This window comes from Pleuronectes platessa, chromosome 5 (genome assembly GCF_947347685.1).
Source record: "Pleuronectes platessa chromosome 5, fPlePla1.1, whole genome shotgun sequence".
In the NCBI taxonomy this organism is placed as follows: domain Eukaryota; kingdom Metazoa; phylum Chordata; class Actinopteri; order Pleuronectiformes; family Pleuronectidae; genus Pleuronectes; species Pleuronectes platessa.
In genome coordinates this window covers 505,748-520,334 of record NC_070630.1, presented here as the reverse complement: position 1 = coordinate 520,334, position 14,587 = coordinate 505,748, and the positions used below count along the sequence as shown (strand labels likewise).

The 14,587-nt window shown below is 45.6% G+C and overlaps 1 protein-coding gene and 1 pseudogene across 1 annotated transcript; both read right to left on the bottom strand.

The window, feature by feature from the left end:
* LOC128440367 (olfactory receptor 1509-like) lies at window positions 1–936 on the bottom strand (annotated as a pseudogene).
* A 1,187-nt stretch (window positions 937–2,123) lies between these two features.
* Window positions 2,124–3,220, bottom strand: LOC128440366 (olfactory receptor 11A1-like). Its single transcript, XM_053423052.1, has 2 exons — window positions 3,202–3,220; window positions 2,124–3,106 (listed from the first exon to the last, which is right to left on the bottom strand). The coding sequence occupies exon 2, from the start codon at window positions 3,081–3,083 to the stop codon at window positions 2,124–2,126; it is 960 nt and encodes a 319-aa protein (XP_053279027.1). The 5' UTR covers window positions 3,084–3,106; window positions 3,202–3,220.
* Window positions 3,221–14,587: the final 11,367 nt, after the last annotated feature.

Below are 14,587 nucleotides of genomic sequence, written 5' to 3'. Positions count from 1 at the left end.
TCAAAATCCCTGTGACGTCTGAGCGCAGATGAGGAGTTTCCAGGCGTTTCGTATCGTTGACATCTGCAGTCCGAACATGAGAGGAGTCAACAGCGGCTGAATGATGAGAAAATACAGAGACAGGAAGATTCTGAGCTCAGAGGGAAACGTGCTCATATCAAACCTGCTATGAAGAGTCTCAAACAAACAGCCGAAAGAGAAGTTGAGCAGCGACACCAGGTGGGGGGTGCAGGTACTGACGGCTTTCTGTCTCGTCTGTTTGGAACCAGAGAAACAAACTTTGAGAATCTTCGTGTAGGAGAACAGGATCGGAAGCAGAGGAACTAAGACGGTTATAAAAACAATGAACAGTCCGTAGATGTTGTTCACTGTGGTGTCGGAACACGCTAACTTCACCACAAGGAAGTTTTGACAATACAAACTGTCCAAGACGTTTCCACAAAGAGGCTAACGGATGTTCAACGATAGCGTAACCAGAAACTTCACAAAAGAGTAAAACCAGAGCACAGTAATGAAGGTGACTGCTTTGTTCACCGTCATACGTGTGTTGTACTGCAGAGGACAACAGATGGCCAGATATCTGTCGTACGACATCACGGCTAAATTACAAAACTCCACATTCACATACGTGTACAAACAGAAGATCTGCAGGAAGCAAAGAGGACGAGAAATAGTGTGAACGTCTGAGAGGATCTGGAGCAGGAGGAGAGGAAACAGCCCTGTGCTACCATACAGTTCATTTACAAACAGGCTGCACAGGAACACGTACATAGGTTCATGGAGACTTCTGTTCATACAGATAACTACAATCAGAGACGTGTTGGAAATCAGGATGAACACGTAAATCACTGCAGTCAACATGAAGAACAAGTATCTCAAAGTTCCCACTTGTAAATAAGTGCTGAAGATAAAATATGATGAAGTTGAATTGATCATGTTTCTGGTTTGAGTTGATAAAAGAACAACAACAGTTTATCAAACACTCTCATGTTCTAAACCTTCTGCTTTAATTAACCTCCCTGAACAACACGCGTGTTACCTTCATGTTTACTGAGCTTCACTCTGACAACATTGTTTACTATTAAAAAGACACGAGACGGAAACATGTCTGTCCTCCTCACTCAGTCAACATACATGTGGAGTGACGCCACGAACACGTTACACGTCTCCTGCAGACCGAAGCACTGACTGAACTTAGAACTGCTGCTTTATTAGAACAGACACACGTCATACGTGTCACGTGAAGTACACAACATGCTGCTCATGACAAGATGTCATTAACATATTATCAAACATGATTCACATGTATCGTTAACATTAGATGATCATATGTGTCATTAATATATTATTATATAATGTCATAACCATGATATTTTTGTACATTACGATATTTCTTGACTATAAACATACAAACTTCATTCAGGAAGTTTTCAGAACCTAAACAACCTTCACATAATTTTTTCTTCCTCAGTCTGAAGTGAAAACTCCGTGATAACAAAGTGAAAAGACAATTTGTAATGTTGTTTTATTTCCAATTTATTTATAGAATCAACGGAAAAATTGGTGAAATATTTCCAACACTTTGTCTGTGACGTTTACATTTTGCTGAGGTGACGCACATCCCTCCTCTTCATCTCCCAGATGTTTCTGAATCCACCTGTAGTGAGTGAAGCTGACGTGCAGACGCTGTGAAGCTCTCTAACTTCAGAAGCTCTGTCAAACGGCTTCAGATTCACCAAACACAGAAGATCCTGGAGGATCAGAGCTTCATGAATGAACAGATGATCATCACAGATTACAGTTCAAGATGGACCCGGCCTTTTGTTACAGTATCATCTAACAAAAGAATAAAGATAGAAAATAGAAAAATAAATAAAGACGCTATAATTTGTCCTACTCTTCTCACAGAGGAAACGTAAACACACACAAGTAGATGTTCTCAAAGATGAAGATGACCTTTAACCCCGGACACACATGTTCCATCACGTGACTGAGAAGTGAGGCTTCAGACGTCGTCCAGCTCATCTGTTCCCTGACGTGTTCCATAAAGTTCATATTAAAACATAACACGTCTCTAACATGTCAGGTGTTTAATCTGCTGCAATGTTGTGAATTATCTGCTGTCACTGATTCTCGTGAGCAGACACCGTCGTGACTTTAGAACAGAACAGACGTTTATACGTTTGTCGTATTTTTGACATCTGCATTCCGAACATGATGGGACTGAGCAGCGGCTGAATGATGAGGAAGTACAGAGACAAGATGATCTGCAGCTCAGTGGAGACGCTGCTCACATCAAACCTGCTGCGCAGGATCTCAAAGCAACAGCCGAAAGAGAAGTTGAGCAGCGACACCAGGTGGGGGGTGCAGGTACTGACAGCTTTCTGTCTCGTCTGTTTGGAACCAGAGAAACAAACTTTGAGAATCTTCATGTAGGAGAACAGGATCGGAAGCAGAGGAACTAAGACGGTCAGAACAACTCCAAACAGTCCGTAGATGTTGTTCACTGTGGTGTCGGAACACGCTAACTTCACCACAAGGAAGTTATGACAATACAAACTGTCCAAGACGTTTCCACAAAGAGGCAAACGGATGTTCAACGATAGCGTAACCAGAAACTTCACAAAAGAGTAAAACCAGAGCACAATAATGAAGGTGACTGCTTTGTTCACCGTCATACGTGTGTTGTACTGCAGAGGACAACAGATGGCCAGATATCGGTCATAAGACATCACGGCTAAATTAGTAAATTCGACACTTCCGTAAGAATAAACACAGAAGATCTGCAGGAAACAAAGAGGACGAGAAATAGTGTGAACGTCTGAGAGGATCTGGAGCAGGAGCAGAGGAAACAGCCCTGTGCTACCATACAGTTCATTTACAAACAGGCTGCACAGGAACACGTACATAGGTTCATGGAGACTTCTGTTCATACAGATAACTACAATCAGAGACGTGTTGGAAATCAGGATGAACACGTAAATCACTGCAGTCAACATGAAGAACAAGTATCTCAAAGTTCCCACTTGTAAATAAGCCTCAAGAACAAAGTAGGATGAAGTTGATGACGTTGAATTCAGCATTGTTTTCGTTTTCAGTGTAAAAACTGTTTAGAAATATTGAAAACATTAACCCCCCAAAGAACTGAAATCCTTTGGTTCACTGAACACAAACAACACCTTTGTTTTCATTCCTTCTGACACTGAAGCAACACAAGCTCCTCGACATCGCGTCACAAACACGTGAACATGCAGCTGAACTCACTCAGACGTCTGTTTAACAAGCAGCCGACAGAACGAGCTGCAGTCGACTGCACTTCTCAACGAGCCTTTAACAACAGGAACGTCCCCCGAGACCGTCCCACGTCATCACAACCCACTTCACGTTGCAACTCAGACCAAAGACTCTGCCTCTGACATGGAATTCATTCTCAAATTCATATTCTCTTCAGACTGAATCACTGACAGCGATTGATCAGTGCAACACGATTATCGTCTTTTACTGAGCTGAACAGTGTTCAGACAACATGACTGTCAGGGTTTCCTCAGAGATTTGAGCTGGTCCTCCACTTTAGCAATCTTCATAAAAAACTACTGATATTAATGTCCCTGAATAATCAGCGATAAAATGTGACTGAAGCAGTCGAGTGCTGAACTGAGTGACGAGGTCGGGAACTTGAACTGTCAGATCGATTCTGGGACTTCGATTGGCTGTGGGAGTTTCCTCAAGCTGTCCCTCCAAGGAAAAGCCTTGACCCTGTTTCCTGTCCGGACAGATAGAGGCCACGAGAAGGAAGCTCGAGCTATGGGACAGAAGAGTGGTCCAGAAAAACTACCAGTCCTTTGACCACCGGTGTGAGTTTCCCAACAAAGAGGAGAGGCCTGTGTCATCGAGCAGCACCTGTGGACCCTGAGGACGCAGCTCCGGAGACATGTCCCTGCACTCAGCGAGCAGATAAGCAGGATCCAGAACTGTTATTGCAGGTCTCAGTTCCAGGGAGAAGGAAAGACTTGTGGATCTTCTTGTGATACGTCTTTGAAGCTGATCTTTGCACAGACGCAACTGACACAGTTCTGGACACATGTGTACTTGGAGTATACTGATGTGTCTCCGAAGACGTTGACGGTTCTCATGCCTTTTGCCACAACTTACCTGTGTGAGACTGGATGTTCAGCCCTTGTGGCTTAAAGACAAAGGACAGGAACAGACTGGATGCTGGGCCTGGTCTCCGCCTGACGTTGACTTCCATTCAGTCGGACATCAGAACCTTGACAACATCCTCCCTCTCATCAGGTGAGTGACACGTGAAAACACGTTTGAGCAATGTGTGATTCGATGTCCAGTTTATCCAGAGGAACTACCGGGTCACTCAGGCTGGAGGAGATCCAGTGTTACCTCAGTTTATGGACATGTGAGACGGACGTTATTGGATTTGCACTGCATATGCCATGTTCATATACAACTACTCTGGCTATGAAACAAAGAATATGTATGGAAATATTTGATTGACGTCTTGTGTATGGATCGTATTGTGATGACAGGTTTGGCTTCTTCAGTTTGAGAACGGCTGCATTACATCACATGTCATGTGACTGACGCTTTTGTCCAAAGCGACTTACAATTAGAACACTCAACATTTATGAGGGGCCATTTAGGGGCTCAGTATCTTGCCAAGGACACTTCGGCATGCAGATGGGGAAGAGTGGGGATTGAACCGGCAACCTCTTGTTAGAGAACGACCACTCTATCCTCTAGGCCACTACCGCTCCCTCAGAGACACATGAGGACATCAGAGAAGAATGAGTTGTGCAGCTGTGCAGATCAACCAGTCTGATTGGCTGCTGCAATGTAAACATCACATCAGCAGTATAGAAACCAGCCTTTAGGGGGCGCTGGAGCTAACCCTAACAAAATTAAAAGTCTTTGAGTCTTTATAATAATGAGCTCTGCAGAGTTTACACAACAAGCACGGGTACTCAAAGTGGAAAAACTGGCCGCAAGTTCAAAAAAGCCAGAACTTATACAAAGAGGCGTTTCATAAAACGTAATATGAAAAAAGACATGAAATCCTCCTCTGTGTCTATCTGCTGTGTCCGTCCTCTGTAGCAAACTCTACCCTTTCATACCCCCTTTGATCTTCAGTAAAAATATGATCACAACAAACATCAAATCATAGAAGAAAATCGACGAGTCTGCTATCCTGGTACTCCGCCTACATACAGGGTCACTGGCAATGAGGCCACAATTGGTAGCCGCTGCTGTTTTTGTGGAAAGAAAAGAAGTTATTCTCTTGCAATGAGCAGCATTTAAAATGAAAAAATTGAAGAAAATCAGGTCAAACATCATCATCATCTCATTGATTGATGGACTTCATTGACACTGTATTGATTGGCAAAAGTAACTCATATTAACATGTAATAAAACGTTAAATGTCAACATGTTATATCTAAGGTTGAAAATATCCAGTAAAATCTTCTAAAATTCATCTTACGAAGTTAAATTGATTAATAAATAAAACAACCAAATTTTATTTGTATAGCCCATATTCACAAATCACAATTTGTCTCATAGGGCTTTAACATTGTGTGACATCCTCTGTCCTTAACCCTCAAAAAAAATGTACAAACTTCATAAAGTAACTCACATCAACCTTAAACATTCATAGAGATTTAAATTAATGCATCATAAAATATGAAGTTGAAAGGATTAATTGCAGTAGCTGTTTTTTTCTAGTGAAATCACTAAGAAACACAAACAAGCTGGGGGGAGAAACTAACCTAAAAAAACTAGTCTTAAGTCATCAGAACCGTCTCTGCTGTCAGTGTCCATGGAGGGGGGGGGGGACAAGTGACGGATCAAGGGGAGCTGAATCACTTCTCGTGTCTTGTCAAATTTACATGTGCTGGATGGTTCCTAGAGGACACTGCAGGAAAAGAGGAGTTTGTTAAATCAGAGACTTTCACAGAAGTGTGTCTAGACAAAATAATGTTCAAAACAATAATCAAAGAGATCATGGATAACACACACAGTAAGCCTCTGAGGCCACACAACCCTAGATGTCAAAATGGATGCCATGGCTGTGGCCTGTCCATCGTCTCAGTTGTCAGGCAGATTTCTTCTGTGTTGTGGCAGAACGGTTGTGTGGTTAATCATACACATCTCTCGCTGCTTCTCAATCAGTGGGAGTATCAGTGTGTGTGTGTTTTCAGTTGAAGGCATCAGCTGGTCCGATGGAGCTGGAACTCGTTTGCAGTGGCTGGCGTGGATCCAGGTGGCTCTTTCAGCAACTTTCACTGCTGTGTAGGTTGTGAGCAGTATCTGGTGAGGCCCTTGCCACCTGCGTGAGCGCCAATTCTTTCTCCGGAAGTCCTTGAACACCACAAAGTCGCCTGGCTGGAGGTTGTGAAGTGGTTCAGTAGCTGGATGAGGAAGGGGGGAGGTCACCTGTGTATTCTGATGTCTGAAAGAGACAAAGTTAGGTTAGCACAATATGTCATCATCACACAAGTCTGTGGATCAGAATCAGAATCAGAAGTATTTTATTGCCAAGTAGGTTTACACCTACAAGGAATTTGCTCTGGTAATTGGTGCTTACAATTAACATAGAAACATGAAAACGCAATAACATAAAAACGCAATAAATACAACATACATAGGAAAAGCAATAAAAAATAGAAAACCAGTAAATATTTACTCACTGTTTACTTCTTATTTACTCACTTTTTTCCAATATCTATACAAAGTAACATTTATTTTGACAAACATTTCTGAATAAAAATATATAAAAGATAAAAGATGTAAAAAGTGAAGTAAAAAGTGATATGCAAAATGCAAAATAGTAAACAGTGTCCGATTGCAATATGCAATGTAATGCAGTATAATATAATAGGATATGATGTAATGTGTTAATTTAACTCATCCTCAAGGTGTGGGGGCGGAATAAAAGTCCGAGTCAGGTGGGGGTCCCGGGCCTTGTTTATGAGGCCAACTGCAGCCGGGAAGAAGCTGGTCTTGTGGCGGGAGGTTCTGGTCCTGATGGACCGCAGCCTCCTGCCCGAGGGAAGAACCTCAAATAGTTTGTGACCTGGGTGGGAGGGATCAGCCACAATCTTACCTGCACGCCTCAGGGTCCTAGAGGCAACAGGTCCTGTAGAGATGGCAGATTGCAGCCGATCACCTTCTCAGCAGAACGGATGATCCGCTGCAGCCTCCTTTTGTCGTTGGCAGTGGCAGCAGCGAACCAGATGGTGATGGAGGAGGTGAGGATGGACTCGATGGTGCAGGTGTAGAAGTGCACCATCATTGTCTTTGGCAGGTTGAACTTCTTCAGCTGCCGCAGGAAGTACATCCTCTGCTGACCTCTTTTGGTGATGGAGCTGATGTTCAGCTCCCATTTGAGGTCCTGGGAGATGATGGTGCCCAGGAAGCGGAAGGACTCCGCAGTGACGGGGGGGGGGGGGGGGGGGCTTGGTTCCTTCTGAAGTCCACAACCATCTCCACTGTTTTCAGAGTGTTGAGCTCCAGGTTGTTCCAGTCACACCAGGTCACCAGATGGTCAATCTCCCACCTGTAGGCGGACTCATCCCCATCAGATATGAGCCCAATGAGGGTGGTGTCATCCGCGACCTTAAGGAGTTTGACGGACAGGTGACTGGAGGTGCAGCTGTTGGTATACAGGGAGAAGAGAAGAGGTGAAAGAACACAGCCTTGAGGGGAACCGGTGCTAATGGAGGAAGCGGAGACTGAGGAGCCACACCAATGTGGGGAGGAGTTGCAAAAAGAATCTCATAAGGTGAAAGGTTAGACCTGGTTGGTTCTCATCCTCATGTACATCAGCACCAGAGGCAGGACTTTTGTCCGTGCAAGACCTGTGTCTTCACAGCACTTTGCAAGTTTAGTTGTGAGTGTGCTGTTCTCTCGTTCCACAGCTCCACCACTGGCTGGATGATATGCACAGTGTGTTCGCTCATCCATACCGAGATGAGAACCGAGTTGTTTGACACCTTCGTTTACGAAGTGTCTGCTAGGAATTCCCCAATGTGGAATAATGTCTCTTAATACTTTGGTGACCACACTTGCAGTTTGTTTTGAGGCAGGAAAAGCTTCAACCCATTTTGACCACATGTCGACCATGACTAAACAGTGAGATTTACCTACTGATGGTGACAACTCTATGAAGTCCATCATCAGATGTTCAAAAGGTTGAGTAGGTGGTGGGTGTGCTGCCTGGCTGGTTACAGCCACTGGCCTGCCAACATTGTGTGTGGCGCAGATTACGCATGCCTGACAGTATTTTTGAGCATAGGTGGAGAAACCTTTCGTAAACCAATGTTCTGTGATCATAGATAACATCCCCATTTTAGATGTGTGATCTTTGCCATAAGATAACTTAGCATAATGGGGAAAGAAAAGTTTTGGCAAACAGGGTTTGTCGTTAGGACCATACGTCACACCAGCTCGGAACATAGCACCGGACGTCCTCCATAGGGAGATGTCAGGAGGAGCAGCAGTGGACTGTACTGCAGAGAGAGGAGGAGTCAGATGTGAGTGCAGCTGCTTGTGTGTGAGAAAGAGGAGGTGGTAAGCGAGCTGCAGCTTTAGCCGCTGTGTCTGTTTCACTGTGATGTTGGGCATGTCAAGAAGAATAGTGGGATACCACAACCAGCGAGCAGCCGAGAGATGTGAGGTCTTCCGTTCTGTAAGAATGAGAGACACAGCATGAGTAACAAGGAGTGTCAAGTCAGAGTGAACTACTATGTCTCGTAAGGACGGTCACTGCAGGTAAACATGGAAGGCTAGCTGCCACCGGATCAAGTTTGGTGGAGAAGTAGGCGACAGGTTGATAGTTGTCATCATGAGACTGAAGGAGGACGGTTGTCATGCAACGGGCAACATGGGCGGTGTGGTTAGAGTGATGGTTCTCCAACAAGAAGGTTGCCGGTTCAAACCCCACTCTGTCCCATCTGCATGCCGAAGTGTCCTTGGCAGGATACTGAACCCTAAATGGCCCCTCATGAATGTTGAGTGTACTAATTGTAAGTCGCTTTGGACAAAAGCGTCAGCCAATTGACATGTGATGTAATGTCTCTCTCAACCACAGCCTGACAAAAGGTTTGTCAGGGTTAGGGAGAGCAAGGTTAGGGAGAGCAAGAGTGGGATATTGCTGCAGCGTCTTCTTCAGTGTGACAAATGCCTCGTCTGCCTCTGAAGTCCAAACCACACGTTCGTGAGGAGTGAGTGATTTGCCGTGGTACAGAGCACCTAAAGGGGCTTCAAGAAGAGCAAAGTCAGGAATGAACATTCTACAGAAAGAGCATGTGCCGATGAATGACATGAGTTATTTCTTCGTCAAGGGTTTTGGCATGTTAACAATAGCTTCTACTCTCTTATCAGACAAGGATTTGCCATCTTTGGTGACGACATGACCTAGAATCAATTACAGCGTCATTCACAGCCTTCAAATCCTGCACAAACTGCCACTCAGTAGGTTGACCTTTGTCTCTGATCTTCTTAACTGGTAACAGTGGAGTGCGGACGGGTGAATCAGGGCAGGGGACAATTACACATCAGCCTGCAAAAAGGATTAAAAAAACAGTACAAAAGTGATTTTGACTGGATCACAGCTTCTGATGACACCCACATCATATTTGTCCTTTGCCCACAGTGTTTCAGGCAGATCTGAAAGTAAAGGAGAAACTTTGGACAACGTTGCATAAGGATGAAGGTGATTTTCAGTCACAACAAATGAGTGTGTGGCTTGAGAACAGAAGGTTGGAGAATGATTTGAGATCAAATACACTCAGACTGGGTGAATACAGTATGTCAGGCTGTTACGGTCTGTGGAAAGAGATGGACCCAGATGCAGAATTTTAAAACAAAAGGTGATTTTAATTAAACTAGTTCTTTTAACAAAACAAAACAAACGTGAGCACTAAAGGGGAAAAACTAAAACCGAAGGAAGCTTACACGAGGGGTTCAAAGTGAAGAGGCTCAGGGGACCAGGACAAGGCAGGACAGGAATTCAGGACAGTACCATGGACGACAGCGGGTAGAAGACCAAGCGATCCGACTGAGGACAAAGGAAGCACATAGGCTTAAATACACAGAGGGAAGGCAGGGGCAATTAAACACTGGTGAAAAACATGAGGATTGGGGACGACAATCAACGACAGGAAGTGAAGACAGAAGCCACACACAAGGAACAGAGACTACAAAATAAAACAGGAAACAGAAAACACAAAGAGACTGAAATCAGCAAACTAAAAATGACAGAACTGACAGTACCCCCCCTTCAAGGGCCGGATCTAAGATGGACCAAAACCTGAACTGCTCAAGGGCAAAGTTCTGAGGCACGGGGGGGCGGCACCATGGCGCTCAAGGGCAGAGTTCTGAGGTTGGGGGGGCGGCGACGTGGCCGCTCAGGGACAGAGTTCTGAGGCTCTGGAGGGCGGCACCATGGCCACTCAAGGGCAGAGAACAAGGGCTTCAGTGGACGGCCCAGAGGCCGGTCAGGAGCCAAGCACGGGAGCTCCTCAGGCGGGCGGCCCGAAGACCGGTCAGGGGCAGAGGGAAAGAGCTCCGACCTCAGCCCCGGACGTGGGGCAGGAACTGGAGCTGGCACCATCAGGACGTCCGACGTCGGAACCAGAGTGGCGTCTGCCGGGACCCTCCGGCGTGGGACAGGGACTGGAGCGGGGGCAGGAACAGGGACTGGAGCTGGCTGCGAAGACGTCTGAAGCAGGAACCAGAGTGGCGTCTGTCGGGACCCTCCGTCGGGGACAAGGACTGGAGCGGGGACAGGAGCAGGGACTGGAGCTGGCACCGCGAGGACCTCCGACGGCGGAACCAGAGTGGCGTCTGCCGGGACCCTCCGTCGGGGACAGGGACTGGAGCGGGGACTGGAGCAGGGACTGGACCTGGCACCGCGAAGACCTCCAACGCCAGAACCAGAGTGGCGTCTGCCGGGACCCTCCGTCGGGGACAGGGACTGGAGCGGGGACTGGAGCAGGGACTGGAGCTGGCACCGCGAGGACCTCCGACGGCGGAACCAGAGTGGTATCTGGCGGGACCCTCCGTTGGGGACAGGGACTGGAGCGGGTAACACAAGGACCTCTGACGCATGAAGAGGGACGTCTGCCGGGGCCCTACGGCGCGGGGCAGGGACTGACTGTGACCCAATCATGGCCGGAGATGGCTGGTGCCTCCGAGCACGCTGCTGAAGAGCGAGGCTTCCGCTATGGATGCCCCCTCTCCAACGTCCACCCCTCATACCAGAACCCTTTCTGAGGCTTAAATACAAGAGGGAAGGCAGGGGCAATTAAACACAGGTGAAACACATGAGGATTGGGGACGACAATCAACGACAGGAAGTGAAGACAGAAACAACACTTATGGAACAGAGACTACAAAATAAAACAGGAAACAGAAAACACAAAGAAACAGAAATCAATCAATCAATCAATCAAATTTTATTTGTATAGCCCATATTCACAAATTACAATTTGTCTCATAGGGCTTCAACAGGGTGAGACATCCTCTGTCCTTAACCCTCAACAAGAGTCAGGAAAACTACTAAAAACCCTTTTAACAGGGTAAAAATATATAGAAACCTCAGAGAGACACATGTGAGGATCCGTCTCCCAGGACGGACAGAAGTGCAATAGATGCCACGTGTAGGAAAAAATCATCAAGATTAAAGATTAAAGTCTCTAGCAGCCTTGATCAGGGTAAGCATCCCGAAGGACAACCCCAACATGACATGCCAAGGAGTCCCGCTGCAATCACAGTCCATGATGAGCAACCAGCAGGACCACCATCCATCATCCAGACCAGAACGCCGCTCCAGTCCTCAGTCACCGTCCACCGCCGCCCACCAGGACCCACCACGAGCCGTGGTCCTGGTCCACCGCCCGTACCGGTAAAATGACAGAACTGACACAGGCGTGGTTGTGGGTTGCCAATCAAAGACAGCCTGGCATGATCTGACAAATGGGCCAAAGTCCTTTCACTGGTCATCATGGGACTTGGTTAGCGAGATGTGAGGGCTGGAATTCGAGACGCGAAACACTGCCACCTGCTGGTCAGTGAGTGAGATGGCAGCTGCACTTCGGGACCAGACCAAAAAAGATTGGACACTTTCAGAGAATCATCAGAAAAAGGCAAAAACAGAGATTTCATAAAAATGATCTGCTGTGTGTGTCACATGTGAAGTGCAGTGCAATGAATCAGTGTGAATTAAATCTGAAAAAGGAGTGACAAGAGTGTGACGTGGAGAGCAGATCAGTGGAGCCATTTATAGGAGGTTGCCATCGATATACAAACAGCTGCTCATGTGTGGTCTGGGACATTGTGAAGGTGGGTGATGAAGAATTGTGTGTAACTGTCACTCCATCAGGGGAGGATACAAAATTGATGCCTAACACAATCATCAAATCTCTGCCTAATAGATTAATTGGACAACAAGCAGACAATAGCAAATCATGTTCAAACTTTATGGGATATTTGTCTAACTGAGCGGCGCATTTGAGAGGTTGTGAAATTTTATTTTACAATGGCACTGCTGGCACCTTGAGAGAATATAAAGCCACCACTCATCTCAGGGGATGTGGGCAAATCTGACGTCCTAACCACAGAATAACCGGCACCAGAGTCAACCATGAAATTAAGTTTGTGACCGTTAACATGGAGTTGAGGCATTTTCTTAAAAGCCTCACTATTGTACTTAACAAAGTTGTGTGTGATCTGTTGTGTGTGTGATACTTCATTGCAGTGGCATGTATGTGTGTCTTTCACTTCCAATTCTGGCAAGTTACTGTCGTCAAGAGAAGCTTCTCCTACGGCCATGTCCCCGCCCCTCTCTTCCTGGTTCAATGAAGTTGGCTCTGCTATCAGTGTTATCTTGTCTGCTTGGCCTATGCAGGGTGGACACAGCCTGCATCATGGTTAGCTGTGCTTTCTGGAGCTGTTGATCCTTTTTCTGCTGAGTTTGGTCTTTGTTTTCTTTGTGTTGACGTGCAGCATGTTCAGCATGACTTCTGACCTCTGTCAAGCGAGCATCCTCAAGCCCGATGCAGGTGAGGCCTACGTCTGTCCATAGTGGGGGGGGGGGGGCTGTTTCAGATGTGTTTCATAAGCCCCTGGATCGTTGCCAATGTTGTCAGGCATGGGGATGCTGCTGTGTTGATTAAACAGGACGGTCAGACATGTGAGGAAATCTCCTACGGTTTCATCTGGTTATTGTTTGCATCCCGTTCTTTTTGACATGTACATTTTATTGGGGAAGGCGGTCCCCAGGGCGTTGCGGAGTGTGTTGAGAGCGTTGACGTATGCTACATTAACCGCATCATGTCGTTGGTGAGGAGAAAGGCGTTGAGAAGAGGACTGCCACACCCTGTAAGGGGAGAATACAGAGATCTATATGATTACTTTTCAACTTTCTTTTCAACATTCTCAGTTTCCTTCTTGTCAACAATCTGTTTTTAAATGTTTTATTCTGTCCATACACTCTGCCTTTTCTTCCCACATTTCAAGACACTTCTTATTATCTTCTGTCTTTCCATATTGTGACCTTGACATTTTTTTACCTGTTTCACGAAGAGTTTCTCTCTTAAAAGTTTAGTTTTTTCAACACTGAATGACCCGTTGTGAGGAAAAGCAAAGTCTCTGGACCATACTGGAAAAATGTCACACTTTCCCGTCCGTGTCTTGAAACCATAACGTCCACAATATGGGCTATGAAGATCTTGACTTCCCAATCCTATCGGGTCTATGAAATCATACTCATCCACAATTTTCACAACATTCTAATTTAAGATGCGGACGTCTCCACGAATCCTTGTTTCTTTCTCTGGCAAAACAGGAGAAATGCCTTCAACTAGGATGATTGCCACAAAATGGGTCAGATTAACATTAATAATCCACAATAATCCAGAGAGAACGACCAATACACCCGTTCCAGATAAAATCTTTTAAATATGTTATTTCTTATGTTTGATTTCGTATTTGAGAAATCATCTAAACAGTTGTGAAAATCAGAATTTCAACACCTCACCGGATATAAGATGACCAAGGAGAGGTCTTTGAAGAAGGTCTGGAGCCCCAGTCACTTCGGTCCTCGCGTCTCTTCACTGTTGGAGGTGGAGGCAGAAGATTTGTTTCTCTCCTGGGTGGCCACCCACCGAAGACTTCTCAGGTCCAGACGATCTTTCAAGGGATCCTGTTCATGACGCCAAGTTTGTGATGGAATTCATCTTGTGAGTTGAAATAATGAATTCTCCGACTGGAGTTGCTTTTGAGTCTTTATAATAATAAGCTCTGCAGAGTTTACACAACAAGCACGGGAGCTAAAAATGAGCTTATTTAATGTTTTTTATATGTATCCATCAGATTTGTGGAAAATAACTTTTGTGATTTTTCGGATCAATAAAATGATTAATTAATAAATAATGAATAAATAATCATTAATGAGACGAGACTCACAGACTGAGGTGAACTCTGATGGATCTTCGGCCTCAGTGGCTCAGACTGAGAAGGAAGTTCTCTTAAAGATCAGCAGAAGAATAAGTCGGTTCCAGTGCACATCCAGGAC